Genomic DNA, 27,766 nt, shown 5'->3' with positions numbered 1-27,766 from the left:
CGTGTCTGCTGTCACGTGATCTTATTGACCACGCCCCTTCCCTGCGCCAAGCCCTCAAGTACCGTCACGTGGTTTCTGGCCCAGCCCCCTTTCCTCGCCCCACTGCTGACGCCCGTGCGTGCCGTCACGTGACCCCCGTGTGCGCGGCCCCGCCGGTGCCGCCATGAGGCGCGGCGAGCGGCGGGGACCCGGTGGGGCCCAGGGGAAAGGAGCCCTGGAGGAACAGCTGCCGCCCCCGGAGCAGCCCAGCGGCGGGGCGGACAGGGACACCACCGCCTTGCGGCGCAGCACCGAGTCTGAGGTCTACGATGATGGCACAAACACCTTTTTCTGGTGAGAGCGGCCCCTCACGGCCCCTTCCCGTCCCCCCATCCGTCCCCCGCCTGCCCGGCCCCGCCGCTGCAAAGCCCCCCTCCCTTGCTCCACAGACCCGGGTGGCACCGCAAAGGCTTCTTCTGTCGTGCCTTGGGAGCCTCGGTGTCTGTGGGTCAGCGTTCCTTGGTGCTTGCTACGCTATCAGCAGTGTTTGGGTGAGATTTGGCTGCTGGAGAGGGTCTGGGGGTGGTTTGGGAACAGAGCATCTCTTGGGTGAGGCTGAGAGAGCTGGGGATGCTCAGCCTGGAGAGGAGGAGGCTGGGAAGGGATCTGATTGTGTTCAGATGAGGTTTGGTTGCTGGAGAGGGTCCAGGGATGGTTTGAGAGTGGCGCATCTCTTGGGAGGAAAGACCTGGGGATGTTCAGCCTGGAGAAAAGAAGGCTGGAAGGGATCTGATCACGTTTGTATAAGGTTCAGTTGTTGGAGAGGGTCCAGGGATGGTTTTGGAGTGGAGCGTCTCTTGAGGACAGCTGAGACATCTGAGGATGCTCAGCCTGGAGAGAAAAAAGCTAGGAAGAGATCTTGTCATATTAGGGTGAGGTTCAGCTGCTGGGGAGAGTCCAGGGATGGTTTGGGAACAGAGCATCTCTTGAGAGAGACTGAGAGAACTGGGGATGTTCAGCCTCGAGAGGGAATCCCATCAATGCTTATCGGTAGCTACAGGGTGGGGTCAGGCTCTGCTCAGTGGTGGCCGGACAGGACAAGGGGCACCAGGAACAAACTCGGAGCACAGAAAGTTCCACCTGGACATGAAGAAAAAGTTCTCCTGTGCGGGTGAGGGAGCATGGAACCAGCTGCCCAAGGAGGGTGTGGAGTCTCCTTTTCTGGAGAGATCCAACCCACCTGGATGCACTCCTGGAGGAGGCCATGCTTCAGCATGGGGATTGGACTGGATCAGCTCCAGAGTCCCTTCCAACCCCACCATTATGGGATTCTTTCCCCTCCCTTGGTCTTGGAAGAGGCCTTTTCTATCAGTGTTGTTTCCTGAGGCTGAAGTTGTTACACCCGAGTTCTACTGGTCAGATATTTCATATGGTTTTGTGGTACATTCTAGCTGGAGAACCAGAGCAGAAAACCACGACTCTGTGTGTGGGGCGAGTGAGCCTTTGTTAAATTCCATCCTCACAGCAACAGTGTGTTTGCACCTAGAAAAGTGCTTCTAAATCCCGTCTTTGCTGGAGTTGTTCCACAAGTCGGCTTTAAGCGTGTATGTGTGTGTGTGTGTCCATAGCTTCTCCGCATGTGTTAAACACACGACCCTTTTGGGTAAGGAGGCTATGCTGACATTGAGGTCCCTTGTTTGGAACATGAGCTGAGAGCAGTGTGGTTTGGCTGGAGTCCGAGGTGAAGGAGGTGAGGAGGGAGGGTGCTTGGCTCTTACCCTGGGCAGCAGGGGGGTTGATCTTGGTGAAGCTGCTGATTCCTGGTGATATTCCTACCAGTACGACCTGCAAAGGATCGCTTAGATAGTGCTGGATTGCGGAGTGGTCTCCGCAGTAGCCCAGCACATGGTTGTCGGGGTCGTCATCATCCTAGGAGGCGGAGAAGCTTCCTTGGAGAGCACATTAGTGTTGCCACATGTAGGCTGAGCGAGCGTCTGAATAACTAGATCCTGCTAAAGTCTGCAGAGTGGTGCCACTTTATACATGGAAAATGGGTAAAATGGTCATTTTCTTGCTTTAAATGGCTCCTGCCGGGTGTTTTGTGATGCCTTAGAAACATGTAATGCTGTTTTTATTGTGTTATCTCGCCTTCTTGCACCTTTTTCCTATTGTGAGTCCAGCACAGTCTGCCACTGCTATGGGATTGTCATCCTTGATAAAGGCCGCTGCTGCTGTTCGTTTGTCTGCACGGATTGTCTGAATGTACTGCTGTCCTTTAAGGAGCTTACCCTGTCCTGACTGCTCCCTTCCAGGAGGGCAGCACAGACACAGGCGGCATCAGAGTTTTCCTTTACTTTCAGCTATGTTGTCAGGGTAACACCGATTCCTCTGCTGGCAGCCGGGGGTTTGATTGCTTGTGAGAGTCTCAGGATTTCCCTACTGCTGCTTTTGCTCTGTGCGTGATGGCGCTGAGTGTGCGAGCGTATCCGCTGGCCATGACTCGGGTCTTACAGTGGCCAAGGATAATCACACAGGGAATAGTTTTCATCCATGGCCCTTGGTGCCACTCTTGCGCTGTGTGTTCAGGAGGTGTTGCAGAAAACGGATGCTCAGGAGAGCCGGTGCCCTTTGCCCTTGTGCAGAAGTGTGGGAAGTCCTTGTCTCCTTGAAGTTCAGAAGCTCAGGGATGGAGTTACCCCCACGGCCTGCTCCGTTTGGAAGAACTGGAGAGTCTGGGACTCGTAGACACTGCAGTCATCCCAGAAGTGATTCAGTTCACACAGGTAATTTACAGGTATAAATCCAATCCTTGGGAAAGGTGGCGCTTCCCAGCGCTCTGCCTGCTTTTTGAGATCTTTGCAAAGGAAGTTCCATGCTCTATAGCACTCTGTTCTTATTCCCTCTTAATGACTTGAAACTGGGAAGGACTATATTTTAATGATGTGGTGAGAACCTGCTCGGTCAGGGCTTTGGCAGCTCTTTTTGTCATTGGGAAAAAAGTATCGGTCTGTTCTAGTTATGAGCTTTTTGTTGTATTTTCCCCGTATCTGATTCTTGGCAGAACTCAAACACTGCTCTGTCTGATCTGTGGTGCTGTCAGTTTGTTGTGGTTCCTTGGAGTCCCCAGCATGTACCAGATGTGTTGGTTTGGGGAGCTCTGACATTCCTTCATCTTGCAAAATCTCCCTCAGAAATGCTTTTATGCCTTTCCTGTTACTTGGAATCAAGAAAAAAAAAGCTGTTTCTTTGTGACAGAACGGATGACGTGCTGAGGTGGGACTGTGGTGACGGGTTCTTTCTCTAGCAGTAGCTGTGAAAAGTAACTTCTTAAACCACAGAGGTGAACACTGTGGGCTGTTCTCTACGTTCTCCTGTTCCTTGGAGGCCTGACTAAAGGGTTAATAGTTCCATCCTTGGCCTGGTGTTCTCAGGATCATTATTGTTTCAATGTATGGCATCCTTATGCCCATCAGGAACCCTCAGGCCACCAATAAGGAGGGTCCCATCCCCTTCCCTTTAGTTGGACTTGCACAGAGGCCATCGCCCATTCTGCCGGGTCTGACTCCTGCCTGTCCATCCTGGGAGCTGATCTGTCCAAGCCTCTCCCAGAAAAGACATGCTTAGGTCATTTTTGTGATATACTTTATGTGGAAAATGGAAGCTCTGACAGTCATTTCCCTGGCAAACCTGCAGTTTCTGATGGCACAGAAGACTGAATTGCCCTGAAATTGGAGCCGAGCTTCATCCCACGCACTGGAAGAGCCCTTGTTTCCCAGGAGAGGTGCTGTGGCTGCAGCAGTACTACTCAAAGTGGTCTCACTCAATATCTAACCAAGTGGTTTTGTTAGAACCAGAGTTGGGTCCTTTCCCTCGAATACTCCAGTACTCAAAGAGGGAGAGCTGGGTGCAAGGTGCAGAGAGACAGGAAAGTGCTAGCGCAGAAAGATAAGCTACTTAGTGTTCCAGCTTTGGAGAGGCTTGGGATTTGGTGTGAGTTCTCTTTGACCTCCTGGACCTCACTGTGTTTGTACGTGTGTTTGGGCGCTGCTTTCCTGGGTGCTTTGGCACAACCCCTCCTAGAACTGACTGCGATCCATACCCCCTCGCTTCTGGGGTGTCGCCCAAACCTGTTCCAAGGGGGGGATACTGGTGTGCTTAGGGTGGCCTTTCCAGTCCCCACAGACCCCACGCTGGAACATAAGCCTGTCTGCATAATTCCTGTTGTGCTTACCTTTCTGGGGATGGTCTTAGCGGTGTCATCTTCCTCGGGCTGCGTGTTCTTGGAGACTGAAATCCTCCCTGTTATGCAATTTCTTCCTGACTGGCTTCACTCCTACAAGTGCTTCTGTGCCCTGTTTGTTTTCCTGGCTGCTACAAGTGCTTAACAGTTTGTTTTGTGAATCTTTGTGGGATTTTGTTTTGTTTCTCCAGCCCTGGAAAGACATGGGGTGTGTCTGCTTCCATAATAGTTTTGCTCTGACGGGTTGGTTTGCAGGATGCTCCGCTACCTCCAGCAGCCACCGTCATGTTGTCACCACATGCAGTTTTCTTGTTGGAGCTGCTGGCTTGCTCTTGCCAGAGGATAAACCAATCTAGAAGGTTTTTCATCCTGGTTTCTGGATTCCTTGCTGGACTGGAAATACATTTATGTAACTCAGCGCCTGGAAAACTTGCTGCAGGAGAACCAAGTTTCAGCAGGAAATGACAACTGAGCTGAAAAGGAATGAGAAGAGATGCAGCCTCTTGTTCCTCATTAAATGTTGAATGTCATGTTGATGGTTGCAGCACCAAAACTAAGCCTAAAGCAGAGCAGACGAGGTGCTCGAAACTGCCCAGTTCCTTTGCTGCGAACTCTCCACGGGGCTGAATGAAACCAGACTGTCGCGTTTCTAGAGGTGTTTATCTAAACAAGGACGGGCTAATAATGGACTTTTTGGCAATTTATACAACACAATGCCTGGAAAAAGTAATTGACTTCATAGAGATGTTCAGATGGTGAAATGGTGAGGTGGAGGAGAGCATTAGGTGGAGGACAGACAGCGTTTCTAGATTTATTCGAGTAGCTTCAAAGAAGAACAATAATGCACAGCCTTGCATTTAATGTAACCTTTTTCTGAGTCAAAATATGAGTGGTTTTGTATTGATGATACACGGATAGAAGTGCAGTGTGCGAGCCTCTGGTCTGATTTAAGCAGCCTGGAGTGTTCCATCCCATCCCTGCTGTGCAGCTGTCCTTGGGGACCGTGTGCAGCGTTCTAAACCTCTGCAGGTTGCAACATAGGTGCCCGTCACGTGGCCGCACAGTGCCTGGGGTGTGCAGTGCCCAAATCGCCTGCTGCTGGCATCCTGGGAGGCAGCTCCAAGGGAAATGCATCCGTCAGGTGGGAAGCTCGCTGTCACCAAGCCTCGGCCTGGCTTTTTGGACGCGTTGGTTCCTTGCTAGTTTGAAAACACTCTGGATCCTTCTCTTTTTCTGGACCTGGTTAGTCTACGTCGTCTAGCCCACGAGGAAGGACAGTGTTAGATGCCTGACAGCTTTTCAGCGGTGGCAGAAGTGAATTGTGTCTGCTTATGAGGTATTGCTTGTCTTTTCCAGTGGGATTAAGAGGATGCTGTGGGATGTGGCTGTGGATTAGAGTGAATTTGTGTTTCAAATTAATAATACACACCTTAACTTTCAGAGTGGTTTGGGGTAGATGAGACTGGGTTGGGTGTTTAAAGGTGAGTCCGAGGACTTCTTAGATATCCGTGGTGATGGCTGGTTTATCCTGCTCTGTACAAGTTGAGTGTATAGATGTTTCGGTCTGTAAAATGGGAATGTACTGCTGGTTTCTGTACAAGTAGAAAATAAAAGGAAAATGTAGAAGACCCAGTCTGTACAACTGTTTGTCTCAGACAGTCCTTTCATTCACAGTTTCTCTGTTCTCTAAGCTTGGTGCTTTATACTTGTGTTGTTTCAATTGTTCATATTGAGAGATGTAGCTCCAAAACAGAGCTCGAGTCTCTCTGATTTGATCTTGAACGGCCAGACTTCCCATGAGCTGTGTGAGGCTAGCTTTCCACTGAAAATAAATGTCTTCTCTTTGGGAAAGAGATTTTCAATGTTAAAACAATGCAGATGCTGCCCTGTAAGGGCGTTTTATCTGTCACAGTCAGTAGGCATGTACGTATGGTATTGACCGGCTGTGGGAAGGGGTCTTGCTCAACTCCCAGGTCTGGCTGCCAGTACTCGGCTTTTCCTTCACCTCTACGTGCTGTGCTGGAATCAGTGTAAGGAAATGGGCTTACGGCTTGCAAGACAAGAACCTTTGCCTCCCTGCACACCTGCCGAGCTCTGCCTCTGCTGTGTATGACACCAGCACAGCTGCATGCTTCAACAGCACGGAGGAACTACCTGCTAGAGCTCTGGCAGGGTGGTTCCAACAGAAACCTGTGTGCGGAGATGGCCCTCAGTGCCTGCCCTCAGGCTGTGATGTTCTGCAGATTGTTCCACAGGCATCAACCTCGGCCTGTGCCTGCCCTCAGGCCTAAGGTGAAATGGAATCGTCAAGATTACAGGAATAAGGCATCTAGAGGCAACAGCACCGATCTTACCAGTGCAGTTGTTGCATTCAGAAGGTTTGAACCACTAGTTTTTCCTGTAGTGTGATTCCCATGTCTGGAGTATATTCTCTTCTGTCTGTCAGTCTGGCACAGTTTTTATTAATGAGCTTCAAAGCAGAGCTGTGTGGCAGCACCGGCACATGTGTACCCAACAAAGCAGGGGGAATTTGGAGGCTTTAGATCTCAGTATTAGCATAGTTGGTGCTATTTTTTTCCCATTGCTGTTGTTCACTTTGGCCGGTGCTTGCCCCAGTCTCCCTGAATGCAGAGCTCTGGGGGGAAATGAGCAGGACCTGCTCTTGTGTTTGGCTTCTTGTCACGTGCAGTGGGCTGAGGACTGAAAACAGTGCTGTTGTGAGCTCTGACCTCTGCCCTGTACGATATGGAACCCTTCTGTTGCGTTACTGCCCACTGTCTGTGCGTGAGACCTACCGAGGCCTCGCTGATGGGCAGAGATGTAAGCATTCTGCTTTCTGATGTCAGTTTTCTCTTCTCGATTCTAGGAGAGCTCACACCTTAACAGTCTTGTTCATCCTCACCTGTGCACTGGGCTACGTCACCTTGCTGGAGGAGACGCCACAGGATACAGCCTACAACACCAAGAGGTAAATGTTTGTCAAAGCCTTTCCGTAAGATGTGTGTTAGAAAAGGGGAATGCTCCAAATGAGCTACTGTGCTCCTTTTACCTGGTGGGTGAGCAGTAAGCTCCCTCAAATGAGTGTGACTGAAAGCAAAACCTGACGTTCTTTCTGAGGCCTCACGTGCTGGCTGTGTCACTGTGGCAATGTCTGCCTCTCTTCTTTAAAATAAGCTGGCTTTCTAAACCGTGGGAGCTGGGAATAAGTTGTGTTGGCTGAAGTGCTCTCTGTAGAGTTGTTCAAGATCTCAGTGCTGATCGTTATTTGTTGTTGAAAAATCAATGTGAGAACTCGTAGCCGAAAGGAAAACAGGAATGAGGTGTCTTAGACATGTGATCCATTTCTACTGTAATTTAAGCTGATTAAATGTAGCTGAATTTCTCTTCTTATTAAAGAAATACAGTAGGAAACAAAAAGGGGGAAGAAAAGTGATCTTTTAAAAATCTAAGTGTATTTTTAAACTAAGAGGGTGGTTACCGAGTGCAAGGCATCGGTGGTTTAACAGTGAAAATCACTTTCTTTTCTACCAATCTGGTTTCTTAAATGCAACATGATTTTTTTTTCCCCATATTAAAGGGTTTCTTCCTATTTTTGTACATTTTAAATTGACTCAGGATGTCACATTCATTGCGGTGGAGCTGCAGGAACTGGGGTGTTTCCTGAGCTGATCACAGTGGTTGTTTTTGTTCACACTAGTGGTGCAGCTCAAAGAATCCATGCTCACCTTGTGCCGAGCTGAGTTGTGTTGTTGCACATGAGGAAGAAATGGAAGCATGCTGCCCTATCTGGAGCTGGGAAAGCGTCTATGAGGCTTTGGTGTAAACAAAGGCCATTGTATTCCCAATTATAAGTCTAGGGACCAGCTGGAGGCAGGACACCCTCTGGAATGGCTGTTGGAAACAGAGAAGGGGCAGAGCTGAGAGAGATGATGACACATCGTTAGGGAGTAATGCAGCTATAAGGTGACTCAGTGGAATATCTTCTTATTGGGATTAGGGCCTCTGCTGCGGTAACAAAAACAGAGCCAGAGAAGGTTAATCAGCAGATTAACTTTGCTTGCATGAAAGAAGAGCTGCTTTCTGCATATTCAGTGCTGGGAACAATGTCTCTGTTAAAATCAATGTAGCACTATCATATGAGCAATGAGCAGTGAATGCTGTTTAACCCCTCCTGCATCCCTGATCACAGAATACTGCCCAAAACATTGAGATGTACAAATACTTAAAAAGCAGCGTCCTGGGAATCATGTAACGACTTCCAGATACTGGGTTGTGTTCTGGGTTTTGAGGGATCTGTCTCAGTTTCCGCTTATGCTGTGGCCATAGTCATTCAAGCTCCATGACAAACTCCAAGATAGCGGTTAACTCAGCCAAATCACAGCTTTTCCAAGCTAAAGCTTGCTGCAGACATAATGCATGAGTCCTGCGGGGCTTTCCTAAGCTTTACCCCTTGCCTCAGCCCAGATATGCAGAGCAGATGGAAGTCTGTGTGTTCAGCACACTCCTTGTTCAGTGACCTCCTCTCTGGTCTCGGTTCAGTCTCTTTTTGCGGTCTCTGAGGCAAGTGCTGTGCCAATTTCAGCACCATTAAGTGTGAAGGATTACAGCTCAATTCATGTCCTGAATTCTTACCTTCTTTAACATCCGTATGCCTTTTATATCTTGTTGTTCCTGACCAGTTTTATGTGGCTCTCTAGGTGTGTGTTTGAACAAAACACGGTGTTTGAGAGCAGGAGTCCAATGGTCACTACGCGCATGAGTGTATGCATATCCCCAGTTTTCACCATTGTGTTTTTCCTTTTGCTTCCACAGCTTAGAATGCCTCGTCCTGCCCTGGAATCTTTTTTAGGGCTAACGTGGAGCTGTTGTGGGTTGTGATCTTAGATTTTAGCCTGCATGAGGCTGTCTCTGTGTGCAGATATTCCATGGGGATGCTTCCCTGCGTAATGAGCAGAAGTTGTTCTATTGCCAGGGAGCAGCGTCTCAAGCTGTCATGCTTCTTTATTTCCAAGCACTGCACAATGACAGTGGAGCACTGTTTCTGGGTGCGAGGTCTAAATGTTTACTTGCAAACACTCAACCCCCACCTTCAACCCTCGCTTTGTTCCCCAGCTCTTGCTGAGAGGTGCCAGACTCTGGGAAGGGCGTTAGGTGCTTAGAGCCGAACGTTAAATTGAAGCCAAGCATACAATTAGCTGTGTGTCGCTGTGCTTCCTGGGCTAGCTGAAGCAGCAGGAAGTGATCCAAGGCTCCCAGCTTCTTACTTGTAACAGTGCTGCATCCAACGAGGGGCTGGAATCACACAATAAGCCATCGGGAGAAAGGGTGGGCAGAAAGCAAGGGCACGAGCCTGCGAAATCATGGAGTGTGGGATCCGTAGCTACGATTGTGTGTGCATCTGATATATGCTGACATTGAGTGCCATTTCCTTCCTGTAACATGTTAGGACTGTTAAAGGAGAAAGTTTTTATAAGCCAGGTTTAAAGGAATGTTTTATATGTAAGTCTCGTCAAAGTTTCTTAGGATCACACACACGAGTGTTGAGGTGATTGTGAGATGTATGGGATCAGGTTGGCTAACAAAGTGAATTCTCAACAGTCTTTACAACAGAGGCATAGAGGTGTTGGGCTGCAGAAACTCTCATCAATGAGAGTTGTTATTCCCCCTGTTCCTATAGCAGTTCGAGCAGCCCTGAAACAGCCCATCCTGATAGCTTCTCCTCTGCCACTGAGTGCCCTGGAGGGGTGACAGGTTTAGAGAGAAAATCCTCTGCACGTCACGGTGGTACATTGGATTTCAAGCTCTGGAACAACCTCTCTTCTAAGCTACCTCGGGGCAATACACTGTTTTTTGGCAGTAAGTGGTTGCTGCTCAGCCAGCGTGACAGGCCCAGGGGTGTCTGTGTGCAGAGCAGTGACCTCCCACTCCTGTCGCTGGACACCCATGGAGAAAATGGGGTGACACGGTGGCTGCACCTCCCTCTGCCAGTCCTGCTTGTGGTACTAGTGTTCCCGTGGATACAGCCAGGGAAGGGACAGGGAGCAGGAGCTGGCTCCTCAAGAGCCTGGAACAAAGGGGACATGCAGATACTGGTAGACAAGCTGCACTGTCCCTTGTCTCTGCAGCGACTCTGAAAATAACACAGACAATGGCTGGTTTGTATTCATGGAACTGGTGCTGTGGTGTTCCTTTCTTACTGGGTTAAGTGCTAAAGTTATTTTTGTGGGCACACGCTAGTGTCTTAGAGTTATGGAATCATGAAATGGTTTGGTTTGGAAGGGACCTCGAAGCCCATCTAGTTCCACCCCCTGTTTTTCATATGGAAGAATATAATTTACAGTTTCATTAAGATGAAGCAATTTGACCATTTTCTCTGTTTTCACTTGCAGAGGCATCGTTGCCAGCATCTTGGTTTTCTTATGTTTCGGAGTGACACAAGCAAAGGATGGGCCCTTCTCAAGACCTCACCCAGGTATGTCGAGTTGCTGAAGTCGCTCAGGTGTTTCTGATGAGTTGCATCATTTGTGGTGAACGTAAATAATTATTTGTGTTATTTGTAGAGAAGGTAAATGGTAATTTCGGTAATAATGGTAATATTGACAGTGGTCATTTAAATAATAATGATACAGGTTCTTTAACGCGGCACACGTATCACTTAGTCTCCCAGCTTCCACCCAGCCTCTGAACACCTCAGGGATCCTCCTGTCCTGTCTGTCCACAAACCTGCATCCCAGACAGGGCTTGTGTTTTCCTGGCTCTCTCTGTTTTGGCTTCTTGTTGTTAGTGAAAAGCTTAAGCCTTAACTTCCCTTCTTTATCCCTTTTCTATCCCCTCCTTTCCGTGGTGGTACTGCACTTCTGACCAGGTACGCTGTTCCTGGAGCGCTACGCTCCTGTTGCTATATTCCACTATCCGTAGTAACTGGTAGATTAGAAGCCTTGATTGTGGTTTTGAAGATTTCTAGTAAAGGAGAACGGCTGTGCTTCTCTGTACCTCTCCCATGGGAAGGCTCCTGCAGGCAACGAAGGGCCTGGCATTGCAGCCCCCTGAGACTGAATGGCAGCTCTGGTTACAGAAGAGTGAATCGGGATTTTCCATCAAGCAGTCGCATCTCTGACCTTAGCTTGATGGTGCTGTTCTAGGAGAAAGATCTCACCTCAAAGGAACTGGCAGCACAGGCCGCCAGTGTGCGCTGCTTCCATGTATAGGGCAGAAGGAAGCCTTAGGGTCAGCCGGGTCCTGCGGTCACATACGGACACATCGGATCTGTTACAGGAACTTCACAGGCTCTTAAAAACAGCTGGGTTTCATGCCCTGCTGATCTTGGGTGGCTTTTAGAGCCCGTTATTCAGGATGTGGCTGCCTATTTGTGACCGTCTCAGAACTGGTTTATGTTTTGGTCTTAATTTTGTGCCTCAGGGTGTTGTTCTGTTTAAACAGCTCTTCTGACTCGGTGTTTATCCCCCTGATTTATTTACACGCCGCTCACTGTGCCAACTCACTGCTGGTTTTGCCAAAGCAAACAGATTTGGCTAAAGCAACGAGTTTTGCTCTTAGTCTCCCCCCTCAACACAAGTCTGGTTTCCTTAGGTTTTTTTTCTTTCTTCGTTTCACCTTTTGGATCAAACGTGGACTGTTGATAAATGGGGAAGGGACTGGTCACGCACTCAGCCAGGCGGCACATGCCTGTCAAGGATTCATCTCTTGTTCTCATCTCTCCCTGAACCAGCAGAGTTCAAGCGTAGTTATCACTAAACAATCAGCTATGTAAATAATTAGGTGAAGCTTACTTAATCAGAGAGATCGTCTTAATTGGAGGGAAGGTCACAGTGATGAGTGTGTTTAAGGAAGACAAATAGTAGATGTTTGCCGGCAGTGACTATTGCTAAAGTTGAGGGCAGTCCAGGGTGAGAGGGAGCATGGTGTTTTACAGCGTGGAAGACATCTCGTGTCTGGGGTGCACGTGCAGATATGAAGCAGTGTTCAAAACCTCCTGTGTGCATGTGTCAGCTGGGGAGAAAGTGGGCTAGATTCCAACCAGAGCTGATGGTTGCCTGTGGGCAGCTGGATTCAGGTTCTAAGCTGCTAAACAAATGTGGTTGCAAGCTGGAGTGCATGTAGTTCTTGTGTTATTTGTGTTCTGGTCCTACTTTTGAATGCTAACACACCTAATTTGAGAGAGAAATGCCCAGACTGGGCCTGCAGGGAGGTGGGGGTTCGTTCCCCGGCCGAGCCCCTACGTGCAGGCAGATCACTTGCTGCCTCCACTCAGTTTGAATCTGCCCCAGAGAGTTCAGAGGTGAACTCTAACCTGGATCTAACCACAGAAGGATTTGTGAGTGTAAACAGGTTCTGGTTTATGAATGTCAACAGGAAACACTTGAAATCGTTCCAGAGTACGATCAGGATGAAATGTTCATGGGAGATGGAAATCCCTACTTGGAATGAGGCAGGCTTTGCTGCACTGCCTTGTATAAGCCTTTGGATGGGGTTAGGAAGAAGCGCTGGAGCACTTTGTACCCATGCTGGCTCTGCATCACCCAGCTTCCTGTTGTGTAGGAGTTAACTCAAACACTGGCTGAGATTCCAGAGCTCGGGAATCACCAAACAAAGACCAAACCAGGGAATGAAATAGGGGCATGGATGCAGTTGGTGGGCCATAAAGCAGGTGCGCAGGACAGTTGGGGAATCTGAGGGCTGAGTGTGGTGGAAGAACTGAGGCAACAATGGAGCTGGAAGTGGGCAAATGCTTTAATTTTTGCATCCTTGAGGTTCAGGTGTTGCTTCAGCGTGAGGAAATCTGTAATCGCGCATCTTGGGAGGGTAAAAACCAACTGCAGTCTCCAAAGCAGCTGAGCTTTGCATGTTATTGCTCTTGTCATGGAGAGTCTCACGTGATCCCATAGGACTTGCATCCAGCACTCACTAAACTGTATTTAATTCCTGGTAAAAGTGAAAACATCTTTGGTACTTGAGATACTCGGGGGAAAAGGATGGGCTTACAGAAGTAAAAGCAATTCCTCTTGCCAGTCTTGATCTTGTCTGTTGTAGCAGTACACAGGCAGAAGTTGAGTAGTGCTGGGAAAACAGAGCTGGGAGAGCCTTTCTGATAGCGAGAGCCTTTCTGGCTGCGCTCCTGAGGCGCGATGGTGGTGCTGTGTTTGAACACCAACCCTTTTAATTCTAGGTAGGAGTGTCGCTTCTCGAAATGTTTCCTTCTATTACAGTAAGTGAACACCTGACTTCTGTTTTGCTGGGAATCTTGCTAACATCTTGTTTATCTGTTCCCACAGCATACTGGCGCTTTTGGCTGTGTGTCAGCGTTGTGTATGAGCTCTTCCTCATCTTTATACTCTTCCAGGTAAGTGACTTAGACCTCTCATTCCCGAATGCCAGTTTAATGTGGATAGAAAACCCTTTGTTTAGGATTATCGCTGACTGCAGGAGATGCTCTTCGTTTCTGTGAAATCAAATCCCTCTGCTATTTTTCCTCGACCTACAGGTCTCATTAAATTAAGGTATTACAGAAGTGTTTCACCCTGTCTGACCTCCAGCTGGTCTCAGTCAGGCACCACAAGGAAGTGTTCCTCAAGTTGTTGATAAGAAGCTGGAGTTCTGGTTCAGATCACATGATCAGAGTTGGTGCTCCTCACACTCAGTCTCCGCTCTGCGAGGCTGACCTGACTCACTGGAGTTGTGTACAGCTGTAGCTGCTGAGATTTTGCAGGTTGTGAGGTGAATTCCTCTTGTTTAGTCTTTTGAAGTACTTTCTACCTTGAGCAGTAGGTGCTTTGAACAGTGGATTTTGCAGTAAACCACAACTTTGTGCAGCAGCAGCAAACTGCGGCTGAGCTTTTTTCCACACAGATATGCTATGATCCTTCCAAATAATGCAGCTGTGTTCTTAACCACATCCTTGGACTTCAGTGAATCAAGACTTTACCCCTGGCTTTTACAGTTCCATGGCTTCTCAGAAATGCAGCAGTTGAAGCAAAACTTGTTGAGATCAGGCAGAGCCATAAACCTGGCACTGTTAAAGCCATTGTGTTCCTCTGTGTCTGCTTACACCACTGCAAATCTAGTTGGAGCACCGAAAAAGAGCTCAAGGTTTTGAAGGACATCCATCCTCTCCTCAGTTGTTCAGTCCAGTTATTGCAGTCATCTCCTCAGGCAGCAACAGGATTGGAAACCCAAAGCGAATATAGAGATACTGAACCATGAGAGGTAACTGTCCTTCTGGTTTGGGTTGGAAGGGACCTCAAAGCCCATCCAGTCCCGCCCCCTGCCATGGGCAGGAACACCTCCCACTGGATCAGGGGCTCCAAGCCCCATCCAACCTGGCCTGGAACCCCTCCAGGGATGGGGCAGCCACCACTTTCCTGGGGGCAACCTGGGCCTAGGCTTCCTCACCCTCACAGGAGAATATTTCTTCCTAAGATCTCATCTCAGTCTCTCCTCTTTCAGCTCAAAACCGTTCCCCCTCATCCTGTCCCTACTCTCCCTGACCAAGAGCCCTTCTCCAGCTTTCCTGAAGCCCCTTTCCATACTGGAAGCTGCTCTAAGGTCTCCCCGGAGCCTTCGCTTCTCCATTCTCTTAATCAGCAAATGTGTGTATGAATTGTAGTGAATGAGTTTGTTACTGTTTACAACTCACATTTTGACAATTTCTTCCTTGCTGCTTCCTTCCCCTTTATATCCCATGCCTCCTTATTTGAAATGACTGCTTGTTCTGCAAGCTGCACTGAGTTTTTTCTGGCAAGAACCGCAGTTCTGGACTTTCGGTAGCTGCTGTGAGCAGAATGTGTGTGCATGACTCCTCTTGCTCAAGGCGCACATGGTTGCTGTGCTCAAGCTGCCACTGTCTGCTCTTGCTGTCTCTAAAGTGCTGTTGGATCTGTCCCGTTGTGGGGAGCAGAAGGCCACTGGCACAGGAGGCACAGCCGTTCAGTGAGCCTTTCCTGGGCTGCTGGCTGCTTTCTCTTTCCCCTCATCAGGCTTGAGGAGGGAGAGGAAGGGCAAGAGGGTCACTGGGCAGGGTGGAGCATAGCCAGTTGGAGTGCTAAGCCTTTGGGAGGGAGGGGGCATGGAGAAGTGGCTTAGGAAACTTGAGTTAGAGCTCTGCTTTCTCCTCTTTAATCACTAAGTTCATTCTGCAGTTATTTTTTTCCCTTGATAGTTAGTGTCAGAGGCCCAGAAAGTCCAGTGTGTATGGTGTGTGAGGCCTTGAGGTCTGGATGTGTTGTTCTGCAACACGTTTTAATTAAAAAAAAAAAAGACCTGTTTAAGAAAACAGCGTTAATTTTGACTATCTTTGTCCTTTTCTGTGTGTGAATCTGTACTGAGAGGGAGCTGTGGGGTTTGTGTTCCCTTTGTAGACGGTGCAAGACGGCAGACAGTTCATGAAGTACATTGACCCGCACCTAGGGGTCCCTTTGCCAGAGAGAGACTACGGCGGCAACTGCCTCATTTATGACCCTGGCAATGAAACTGATCCCTTTCACAACATTTGGGTAAGGAACAATCAAAGTTACCTGCTAATGAGTCTATTCGTTTTGTAAAAGGTTGCTTCATTGAGCTTTTCAGGGTGCAGTCAGGAGTCCTTATGAGTGTCAAAGAGAGAACAGGTCACGGCTGACTTTAGCTTTCTTGTTTCTCTTTTATTGCCCTTCCTGTTGATCGGATGGCAATGTCTCTGTATTCCAATTCCATTGCCTGGGAGAGAGGGTAAACCGTTTAACCACCCTTCTTTCTCACATTGCTGTTGTTAAACCAGACTCCTAGAGGAAAAAGTTTATTGATGTGCTTAACAAATCTGCTGCTCGCAGTCGCCTTGAGGCACTAGGTTCCAAAGCTGCGCTTTTCTGAGTGCCAGAACCCATCAGTTAGTGTTTCTTGCTGTTAACAGAAGACATGAAACTCAGGGGGAAAGGAATTAGGATTGCTTACAGCTCCTTGAGTAGTGAGGAGCACTGATTCCTTTGGGCCTGCCATGTGAGGCTTTGGTGTGTCAGGAACTGGGGTAACTGTGAGCCATTGCAGCATCCTTCTGGTCTCACACAACGCCAGGAGGAGGGAAGACCAGCTTTGTCCAGGGTTTATGGTGCCAGGACTGCAGGGATTCGAGCACCTCTGTAGAGACAAGGCAGGGGCTGATGAACAAATATTCTTTCTTTCACACATGTTCTTATTCTGTCCCCTCAAACAGTGAGGAATGTGACATTTAGCATTAACGAGGTAGCCTCCGCTTTATCATTATGATCCTAATTCCAAGTGCTGTGAATGTTTTACTTCACTTTGAAGGCAACTGCAAACAAACTGGAGTTTGTCACTGTGTTTTTCTGAGGGAGAAGAGTGAGCCTTCAGAACGGGCAGTTGTTTGTAGTGCAGTGACCCACTCTCCTCTTGGTTTGTAGGACAAGCTGGACGGATTTGTTCCTGCCCACTTTTTTGGCTGGTACCTGAAGGTAAGGGTGTCTCTCCTGTTATGCTGCTGTCACAGCACTGTGCTCCTCCTAAAGCTCGGCTGCTGCTGGTTTAGCGATGCTGATGTCTGTCATCAATTACATCAGGCTGTCACCAGTGAACTTGACTGAGTGTGTAATAAATGAAAGGCTTTTTCCCCTGGACCCTGTCAGATTGCCTCATTTCTCTCTGCAGTAGCATTACACTGACAGGCTTTCCTTTCTCACTATTGATCCGCCCTTGGAACGGATGATGAATGGAAAACCTGTGCTCCAGTAGCAAGATAAGTGCTTGCATGGACTCTGAATGCAGAGTGCAGAGCAGGGAGTGTTCAGAGAGACAGGGAAAGTCTGCAGACATAGATGTGTGAGGATATACTGCTGCCATCCTAAGGCTGGCTTTCCCAGTGGACCCCAGGTGGGGATTTTAAACCATTCAATGGGTGGTGGTTTAATTCCTGTGACTTTTTAATCAGTACTGATCAGCCATGGAAGCTGGTCTCCGGCAGAACACCTCAACACCTGCTTTTGTCAGTAGGCTGAGATGATACGTGTGTTCTAGGACTGCACTGAGCTGCATCTGTGTGCTGAGCGTGGAAGAGGTGGCTGCTCCACATTGCTCACCCTCACATGCTGCTGGCTGGTGTAAAACAGCCCCAGGTGTCCCAGCACAGCCAGGGCTGAAGGGTAGCTCTTAAAAGTATGCTTTAAGCAGGTTCTGAAAAGCTAGTTTTGAGCAGCATTGGAACGGTGCTGCCTGTGGTGGCTGAGCACCCAGTAATACTATTCTTTCGACTCTCTCCCTTCTGAATCCCACCCTGCCTGCCTCTGCTCTTCCATGTAATGGTACTAATGCCATCATCTGCACTCTTCGCTGTCTCTCTGTCTGTCAGAGGCTGGGGAGTGTTTGGCTGTATTGCCTGTCATGTGATAAAATAAGATTATCCTGAGTTTCTAATCCTTTTTTGGACACCGGAGACAAGATGTTAAACTGTAGGAATAACTGGCAGAGCGCATCACGTGTGCCCTCTGTGTTGAGAGTCCAGAGGGGTTTGTCTTGAGTCCTTAAGCGATCAGGTTTGGAATTAGGAAAATAACAGGTTTTCCATACGATGCTGCAAAGCTGTAGATTTGGGCAGCATCTCTGCAGTATGGATGAGGTTCCCCTGTATTTATCTGTCTGAAAGCCACTGGTATGAGTGGTGCCTGGTTCTGCTTGGTCTGGTGAGCAAGCACTCAGTTCTGTGCTGGTTTTAGTGCATCACACGACTTGGGTGGGTATGTGAGAGGTTTCTTTCTCCCTTTCTCCCTTTCTGCAGACATTGATGATCCGAGACTGGTGGATGTGCATGATCATCAGCGTCATGTTTGAGTTTCTGGAGTACAGCCTGGAGCACCAGCTCCCAAACTTCAGCGAATGCTGGTGGGATCATGTACGTACCGCACAGTTCGTGTTTGTCTGAGGGAAGTGTGTATTCCTAGGGGAGGGGGTGGGAAGTGGCAGCAGCTAAATGACGTCGCATGCACGTGGCCAAAGACATATGTGTGACTGCGCTTCTCATGGTGGGTTTGTAGCGAGTCCATCACTGTTTGTGTGCTTGTGTGGGGTTTCAGATTATGGCACATGGTTAAATATGTGGTTGGGTTCCTTTCACAATGGAGAATCTAAAGCTTTACCTGAACATGACCAAATAGTTGGTGACAGTGCAAACTTTAAACAGGAATTAAGAGAAAGGTAATGCCCTGTGTGTAGAGTTTCAGATGGGGAGTTTTCTTCCCTATTGAGATATCCAAACAGACTCGGTGCAGCTTGTGTTCGCCTCTTTGTTCTGTGCAAACTGATCTCCAGTCTTTTCTGAAAGCAGCAAATATGGCTGTGTTTAGAATTCCTGCTTTATAAACAGGTTTTGGAGATCAGTGCTTGGCCTTACCAAAAAGCTGTGTGGTCGTTGCACGTCATTGTCCAGAACCATTCTTGCCCTGCTTGCCTGTATCTTGTGAGACCAGAGGCGCTGCTGCAATTGGGTTGCTCTGTGGAAAAACTGAGCTGTTTAACTTCAAGTGACACATATTTTTAATTCTTTTTTCTTTTCATATGAAATGTGCACTGGCTCCCAGAGCGATGAGAATAATTGGCCTTCAGGGCACACAGCTACAGCTCTTCCGTTATTCCAGCTTGCGTTTATTCTTACAGTACAAAATCTTTCCCAAGCCTGTAATGATTTGCTACTTGCATGTATTTGTCACAGCAAATGCATTCTGTATGGAGATATCAAGGAAAACTATTTTGCTTTCAAAAAAACTCACAAAATTACCATTCTGCTGCTTCAAATGTGAGGGGCAGCCAGGGCTTTTTCAGCTCAAGAGCTCCATCTCCAGAATTAATGCCTGGCACTAAGGCAGAGCACGAGGAGGCAACCTGCAGCCTGAGGAGTGTGTTCAGAGATCAGGCACAGCAGAGCCAGTCCGTGGGAACATGGTCTGGTTGGTTTTGGTGTTTCCAGTGCTCCCGCTTAACAGTGGAGCTGGGCTGATAGTAAGGAAGAACTCTGTTCTGTAGCAGAATGAATACAGCAAAAGAGAGCCCAGAGCCATGGTCTGTCGAGCACTTCTGCTTTGTCTGAGCAGGCCTGGGCAGCTGAGATCCTTTCTCCTGACCACGCACGCTCCTCTCTCCTCTGGGCATGTCCAGTCCTTGTGACCGAGTGTCTCTGCATGTCTCTATCCGTAGAACCTTCCCTTTCCAAGCTTTGCTGTTCCTTTTCCAGCATCACCCTCTCTTTCTTCTTTCAGTGGATAATGGATGTGATCTTATGTAATGGATTAGGAATCTACTGTGGGATGAAGACCTTATCCTGGCTTTCTCTGAAGACGTACAAATGGCAAGGACTTTGGAACATCCCTACATACAAGTGAGTCAGTGTGGAAGGTAACTCTGCGAGCAGCAGCACGGCACAAAGCTGGGGCTGGGGTGAAAGATCTTGGTTGCTACCGGGCTGTTCTGTTAGGGTTAGTGTGAATTCACCTGTGTTAGGATGACTTGAGTATCTACTAAATTCATTGCTGCACAGAAGCTTGTTTAGGAGAATTGTTTAACTGGAATGAAATTGGAAATGTACCTGTTGGGAGCATTGCCTGATGTCCAGGGTTGAGGGCAGCTTGTGGAAATGGGCTTATTTAGTGAACTCATTAAAGGAGACGCAGGAATCCAAGTCTGAATCATCCTCTTGTTCACAGTAAGGGTCTGTTTGGTCCTTGTGCAAGCAGCGCATTTCTGGGTAATCAGAACTGTGTCGTCATGGGGACACCGAAACTTGAAAGGAAATAAATCATCTCATTGAGTAGTAATTATTACGGGGTGAAGGGGGAAGCATTTGCACATGTGAGCTGTTGTCTGAAATGGAAGTGTTAGTAGATCTATTTACACCTCGTGTGATGTTTCTTAAACTGAGAGAATGCGTTCTGCTTCCTTGCAGAGGGAAAATGAAGAGAATTGTCTTCCAGTTCACCCCCTACAGCTGGGTCAAGTTCGAGTGGAAGCCGGCATCCAGCCTGCGCAGATGGCTGGCGGTTTGTGGCATAATCTTTGTAGTAAGGACATTTTTCTTTTTCCTTTCTCTATCACTTGATTTAATGCTTTGTTACACATGAGCAGCTGTAGAGACAGTAACTTAGGCTGGAACTCTGACAGGGCAATGCTCCTTTAGGTGAGACTGGAAGAGATCACTTCCAAATCTGGCAGAAAAGTTGACTGTTCCACATCTCTGATATCTTTTACAGATCGTGATCTGCACATAATTCAGTAACTGCTACTCCCAAACACATTGGCTTTGGATGGAAGCCTCTCGTGTCTGGGCCTTGGGCAGGTCATGTCGCACTGGCTGGGGAGATCTGCAACCACAGCCATGGGCTCCTCCGTCAGCTCTTGAGGCGCATGGTTCTGCCTCATATAACACTTTTATGAAGACATAAATAATTCAGTTAGCCCTTCTTCGTTTTGGTGTTTCACTGAAGAACATGATGGGCTTGTCAGTGTCCAGTTCAGGTAAGCCAGCTCCCTCTGCTAGAGAAAAAAAGAAGCTGGCTTCTCTGGCAGGCGTGACAGACTGCCTGCCTCCTTTATCCCAGTGTCTGAACCCCTAGTACAGGGATGCATCGTCTGGAATTCGTTGCTTCCATTTCACCGTCACAGGTATCTCGTGGGACACTGACGTGGAGGGTAAACGTGACAGTGCAGAGTGCCTTTTCCCCCCCACTCCTGCCTCTTGCCAGCTGGGGGACTTTGGCCTTTGTGCTGCCCCAGGGAAATCGTTGGTCTCTGCTTTGAGCAACTCAAAGTTATTTCAATTCAGCAAGTGTGAAGTTTAACTAAAAAACCCTTGTGACGCTGCTAGTGATTGCAGAGACAATGGGCATTAACCACTTCTGGAGGGTACTACACAGAGTATAACTGTGCCTTTTCACAGCTGCTGGAACAGCTTTAGCCATCTTGAGACGTGGGATGTGAAATCTGGCAGGGGTTTTGGGGGGCTGCCCAGTGTGGTTCCCTGTTAGGATTTGCCGGGTGGGACACAGCCTGGGCAGCCACCCCCCCGCCTCTCTCTCATAACGCCATTGCCTCTTGCGCTGATGTTAGCCTGCAGACCTGAGTGTGCTCTGGGGACAGGGCACAGCAGATGGCTACGCAGGCGGCGTACGGCAGGGCTGGCCCTGACTGCCAGGCAGTTCCCAGGCTCGGTCAGTTGAACATGAGTCCACATCACCTGATTTCCGCTACAGAAACCAGGGTCACAATGAATGACAGGGTTGCTGAGGTTTCCAGAGTTATGGGAGAAGGAAAGAGAATGTGCCTGCCTAGATAAAACACGAGTGAGTACTGCGTGCAGACTCTTTGCACCCTAAAGAAACTGGGACAGATTTTGCAGCTGAGAGATTCCGCTGGATTTGTCCCAGTCTGTGATAAAATCCTGTTTCTTTAGCAAAGCCCAGCTTCAGCCGGCAGTTCGTGCGCAGCCTCAGGTATTGGCTCACTCTTGGGTTAAACACTACTTAGTGCAATTTGTTATTGTATCTTCTGAAGTGAGAAACTTGGATCTACTCTCTCACCTCATCCCAGTGCCGGGGCAGTGCACTTGAGCATAGTTTGCTATAAATAAACTGTGAAAACCCAAACCAAGCAAAACCCCGGGGTGTACAGCTGCACCTCTTGTTATTCAGGGGTTCCTTCAGCCAGATTTGAAATCCTGGTGAAAGGGCAAGGGGTTGCTTTTAGGGTTTTGCTATCAGTAGTTCTGCAGGAACTCCAGCCTCCTGACAACCTGGTTCCATATCGGAGGCAGTGCTTGTCCTGGCTTCTGTTGTATTCTGTAATCCTTCTTCCAACACACAGAAAGCCTTTAAACACCGCGTTCAGTCACGAATGCAGTTGGTGACGGTATGCTCAGTAGCGCTGAGCAGGGCGCCGTGGTGTTAGAGGAACAGCAGGGGGAGTGGCGCAGGGAGAGAGAGGGAGAATCCAGGCTTCATCCAATGAAGTCTCCTGACTGTAATTAAAATGTCCTTTCTCTCAGTTTCTATTGGCAGAGCTGAACACATTTTACTTGAAGTTTGTCCTTTGGATGCCACCAGAACACTACTTGGTCCTGTTGCGGCTTGTCTTTTTTGTCAATGTGGGAGGTGTGGCTATGAGGGAGATCTACGACTTCATGGATGACCCGTAAGCCAGTCCTCTTGTGTCTATACCATGTTGAGCCTCACTTTGTTTTGATTTTGCTCCAGCTTGTTGGCATCCATCTCATGGCAGTAGCTCAACATGGCGGGAACAGGGAGACCTAATTCCAAAGCACCGGCTTTGTGTGCTTTGGGTTTGGAGGTAAAATCCTGTTTGCGTCTGGTTCAAGAACAGCTGCTGTTAAGCGTGTTCAATGGTTGTAACCTCAGTTTTTGATAACCGAGCGCTCTTTTGGGAATGTCATGCGTAAATCGAGTGTGGCTGGCTGCTGGGCAGCAGGGTCCTGAGCTCCTCTATCAGACTGATAGCCAGGAACCACGGTCCTTAGGGTACCTCATAAGGGCAACAGGGCCTAGACTCAAAAAATACATTCCTCACAGGCACTTCTTTTCTCAAGCTGTCTTATGGCTGATCCCCGGTCCTCCTGAGCTTTCGTGGCATCCTCTGGCAGAGCAGAGGGCTCTCCAGGGAAGGTAGAGTGCACCTGTACACACAGTGCATGCATGTTCAGGCTGTTTTACTCAAGCATCGTATTAGTCCGCACTGCTTTTGTTTCTGCAAACCACGCATGAACTGTGATACTTTGTTCTCCAAATTGCCTTTTCTTTTGAGTATCAATGTCACGAATTGCCTGAGCCCACATCTTAAGGCTGAGGCAGCGCCTGGCTTCAAAGGGGGGTGCTCATTGTCACTGGCCAACACAACAAGTGTCTGTGCTCAGAGTTTAGGGGCTCAGAACGTACCCGGCTGTATTTTCACTTGCACATCATTTTGGGCAGGGAACCAGTTGGATTCCTTCTATTGTGGTGCAAGGAAGAGCAGGGGAAGAGCTGCTGGGGAAGAGCAGGCTGTGCTGGAGGCTCCCAGCTGACATCACAAGGAACCTTCCTGACCTTTTCCTTTTGAAAACACACTCAGCTTCTTGATGGACGAAGAATGGAATATTCCATTAACCTCCCTTGCCAGGAACGTGGCTCCTTGCCCTTTTGGGTAGTGATGAGATCGTCTGATCAGATCTCTTCAGCCAGCCTTGCAATATTTAGTCTGGAAAGCAGTGAAGTTCAAGCATGAGATCTTTGGAATTGGAATAATCCAAGAAGGTGGTTCTGAAGCTGCTGCCCAGCTCTTACAGACCATGTTCCTGTTGTGATCGAGATGCTGCCTCTTGAGTGCTGAGGGACTGATTCTGTGAAATGTTCTTGGCCAGAAATGTCCAATGGAAGAGCCTGTAGTGCTTGACCTTGTCATATTTTCCTGGTTTCTGATCCTTGCTTCTTCCAGAGAGCAGCCTGCACTGAGGCTGTGAGTTTTCATCTCCAAGTGAAGAAAAGACTTTTCTTTAAAATCTTTAATGGGTAGAAAGGCAGGAAACCAGCTTTCTTCCCCCGCAGTGTGAGGTTCTGCACAGCTCTTCTGATGGGGTTACTGATAATTCCTTTGTCAGTGTGCTGTTATGAGTGAGAGAAAGAAACTGATGGCAGACGAGGACACAGGTCAGCGAAGCAAAGAGCTAACCGAGTCATCTGAGCAGCTTTAGTCCATAGCGAGAGACCTGCCACTGTGTGTTTTCTCTCTACCTGTGTGCTAAGGCTCTTCCTGCCTGTTTAATTCATCAGAGCAGCTGAACAGCCTGGAGCAGTTCCTGAAACTCTTTCAAGTCTGTTGGTCTAAGCAGGAAGCTTCTTAAAACGGATGCGCTCACCTATCTCCTCAGCAGTAACTGACACTTGAGTTACTGCATCAGGTTTTCTCCATTGTGTTTGGATGATTTTGTGTCGTTTTTAGCCATTGGTTTCAAACACGACTGTCAGGCCTCTTGTTTAAGGACCAGCGTTCCGTGCGCTTGACTTGCCGTGGCTCCCCTGCATTCAGGAGCAGGAAGAGCAGCTCTGGTTGCTCTCCTTACTTAGATCCCTGCCCAGATACTGTGAGTCCAAGGGGATGCAGTGGAGCGGATAGATCTGAGCAACAGGAAAGCGCCTGCTAAAGGAAGAGCGCTCTCCCCAGTGTGGCCACCAGCATCTAATGAGAGAGGGAAGGAGAAAACAGAAGCAGACGTGCAGTTGGAGCTCCCTCTGCCCCAGCTGCAGCTCCCTATGTCCCAGCACCACTGGAGCTGCATGGAGCCTGTTCTGACAGTGTAAACAGGGCAGCATGCAGGCTAGAGCGACAGACAGGCAGGCATGCAGACTCGTGTCTGCCTGGCAGAGCAGTCCCTCCCCAAGGAAATCCTAATCGGGGCTTTGTTAGGCGGCTTCTTTCTTGCTTGCTGCACAGCAAAACTGGCAGGAAAACATCCCAAAGGGCTCCGGTGGCTGCTGAGCCTCACAGCATTGACTGAGTCAGTGCCTCAGCTGGGCAGAGGACTGTCCATCATCACAGCAGCCCAAGACCAGGCTGTAATTCCCATTCCTAAGGTTCCTTAGCACAGCTAGCTCTCCCTGCAGCCCTCCGCAGGCTCCTTACATCGCTTTCCTCCTTATCTCCTCTGTCCTGCCCCAGTCCTCCACAGCTTTACATGGGATTCTTCTTGGCTGTGTTTCATGTCGCATCTCACGCTGGAGTAAGGGTGGAATAACACAGCTGGACAAACAAGGAAGGACCTGGTAGGAAATGGGCTTCATAGTACACCTTGTTAAATAAGAGGGCAAGGCCTCTGCGGAATAGACACTCCCTGTGTTTAAAGCAGATGTAGAACACAGATGGAATAAGGGGGAGCAGAAGGCAAAAAAGGCTAATAGGGAAGTGCACTGAAACGCTGCTTGATGTGGTTTAAGTAAAGGATGCAATGTAAAGGCTGGCAAGAAAAGCCGGTCATGTGTGCTCGCTGCTGAAACAGTTGGTGATGGTGGTGGTTGAGGGCATTGCTCTTCTCAAGTTTCATCTGCCTTGATCAAATCAGTTGGATTTCAGGGAAGATTTAATTAAATCATGCCTTCGGGGACAAAAAAAGTACGAAATACATACAAGGTCTGGTAGCTTTCTCTTGGTTCTCTCTTGTAATGGGAATAAAATCCCATTTGAGATTCAGAAGGTGGGTGATGGAAGAGCAAACCTTTACCGAATGGGAAGTGATGCATTTGGCTCTGCGCTCTTGGGCAGCATGTCTGCGTGTGCCAGTGGTGCTGTGACAGGTAGGGTCTTGGTGTGATCCAGTGCACAAAAGGGCTCATTCCTTCCCCAGAGAGCCCCTTTCGATTACTGACGAGTGAACCACCGGGTCTGTCAGGTCAGTCAGCTGTGAAATGTCCAGTCTTGAAATGACTAAACAGACCGGTTTTGGGAAGGGGAGGATCTGGCTGGGTTGGATCATGCGGCTTACCCGGGTTTCTACTGATGCTCTTACCTGTGGGTGTAATGAGGCTTCCTGAAAGGCAGGCAGTGGCTAGTTGGATTTACGTGTTTCCCATACAGGAGCAGGTGACCCAAAAGGCGGTGCGTTTCCAGTCTCCCCTTCTGCAAGTGGAGTCTCTGAACAGGTGCCTGTGGTTTAATTTCTGGCAGCAGGGATTGACAAGTCCCTCACTGGGCTTCACGTAGCACTGCAGCCTCTTGGTACCCTGTCTGGTGCTGCTTAGAGACAGCACCTGCGGATTAATTGTGTGTTTGCCTCATGATTGTGTTGTCCTGGAAGTGAAACGCCATCCTGGTGTCTTCCATTATCTATGTTAGTAAGCTTTATTCTTTAAAATCCGCTCGGAGATCGTTAGCGACAGCTCATGGAATGCCTTCTTGGGAAGAGAGGAAGTTTGGGAATGCAGTTACATAGAGGTTAAATGTGGCGTGACTTGGTATCTGCAGAGGAAATCCACTAGAGCTCCTATTTCGTACCTACCTTGAACCTCAGCTGATCTCAAGCTGGTCAGAGAATTATATTGTGTGGATTTACCAATATCTTAAAACCGGGGATACTTCTGTGCATCATGTGAGGATGGGATTTAACTTCTGTGTTCTCAAAGCCTTTGAGAGGAAGCTTAAATAACCCCTCCATGAAACTTGTCAGCCTTAGTAATGTGTAGTCCAAACCAGACATCTAGATTTGGGCAGAGTGGGATGAAATTATTACCCTGACTGTGTTTTTATGGGTATTTCTCTGCATGCTTTATTTTATAGCAGTGTCTTTGTTGTGTCTGTGCCTTTTGTTTTGCAGGAAGTTCCATAAGAAGCTGGGGCAGCAGGCGTGGTTGGTTGCTGCCATCACTGCCACAGAGTTTCTGATTGTCGTGAAGTACGATCCCCATACTCTCACGCTTTCTCTTCCCTTTTACATCACCCAGTGCTGGATCCTGGGGATTATCCTTGTGCTCACCTGGACAGCCTGGCGTTTCTTCATTCGGTGAGTGGCATTTGCTCTTTTCTTTCAGGATCAGCCCTCTGGTAGCTTTGGTCTTTGTGGGGCTGCTGGGGTTGATGTTGCTGTAGAAACAGAATAGTTAAGTGTCCGCTTGCACCTGATGCTCCTGGATGGGTGAAGATGATTCCTATCACCGGTTCACCTTGTGTCGTTTTCCTTTTCAGTGACATCACTCTGCGGTATAAGGAGATCAGACGACAGAAGCAAGAGCACCGATACGAAAAGGACAAATGCTTGAGCAATGGTGATGGACACTCACCGATACTGGATGAACAAACTGGAAACAAACTAAGGGAGAGGAAGCTTTGAGCCCCAGACAAAGGGCTGGAAGGAACCTGTAGCGCTCAGGGTGGCCCGATGGACTTTCAACCTTATCCTACCTAACTCGTAATTGTCATTGTTAGCTTTCCAGCCTGTGAAAACCCTCTCGGGAAAGCTCTCCCTCTGATATACGCAGCCTTTCTCCTTCGGTGCACCCAGCTGAAGTCGGAGAAAGTCTGTGTAAGGGGAAGCCAGCGCCAACACCGCTGCCGCGAGGTGGGATCTTCACTTGAGCGTGTTATGTCTTCCTTGAAAACCAGGTTTGGAGAGAAGGGGCTTTAAGACAAAGTGTAAAGGGAATCAAGGTGGTATTCCCAGGAAACTGTGAGACTTCATTTTGACCTTTGGGCATTAGGAATGCCTGGTTGGGAGTGTGCAGATACAGGCAAGCAATGGTTTTCTTCCTGCTGGAACTGCTTTGAGCTGTGGAGTAAGATGAGGTGAAGTGTTCAGCCGCCGCTTGCCAGAGCGGCAGCGAGGTAAGCATGGACAAACTGGAGCTGGCGAACAAGCTGCGTAACTTGCACAGGATGTACAAGACACTACTGTTACAGCCCCTGTCCTACAGGGTTACTGCCTTTCTCTAAACTGACTTTCTGCCTGCTGGAATAGCCTACGATAGGTTTACGTTGTATCGCAGTGCTAGGGGGACAGGCGACTTCTCTGTAGTCCTTTTTCTT

At 48.6% G+C, this 27,766-nt stretch overlaps 1 protein-coding gene across 1 annotated transcript; it reads left to right on the top strand.

Annotated features, from left to right (window-relative positions):
• Positions 1–102: 102 nt before the first annotated feature.
• On the top strand, positions 103–27,076 carry PTDSS2 (phosphatidylserine synthase 2). The gene is made up of 12 exons (XM_054068023.1): positions 103–333; positions 7,086–7,187; positions 10,609–10,691; positions 13,513–13,580; positions 15,595–15,729; positions 16,633–16,683; positions 18,000–18,113; positions 19,474–19,592; positions 20,157–20,271; positions 22,251–22,396; positions 26,562–26,747; positions 26,930–27,076. The coding sequence occupies exons 1-12, from the start codon at positions 164–166 to the stop codon at positions 27,072–27,074; spliced, it is 1,434 nt and encodes a 477-aa protein (XP_053923998.1). The 5' UTR covers positions 103–163; the 3' UTR covers positions 27,075–27,076.
• The last annotated feature ends 690 nt before the right edge of the window (positions 27,077–27,766 follow it).

The sequence above is a fragment of the Cuculus canorus genome, chromosome 5, assembly GCF_017976375.1.
Source record: "Cuculus canorus isolate bCucCan1 chromosome 5, bCucCan1.pri, whole genome shotgun sequence".
NCBI lineage: Eukaryota > Metazoa > Chordata > Aves > Cuculiformes > Cuculidae > Cuculus > Cuculus canorus.
Note: the sequence above shows the minus strand (reverse complement) of the source record. Positions and strands in the feature narration are given on the sequence as shown.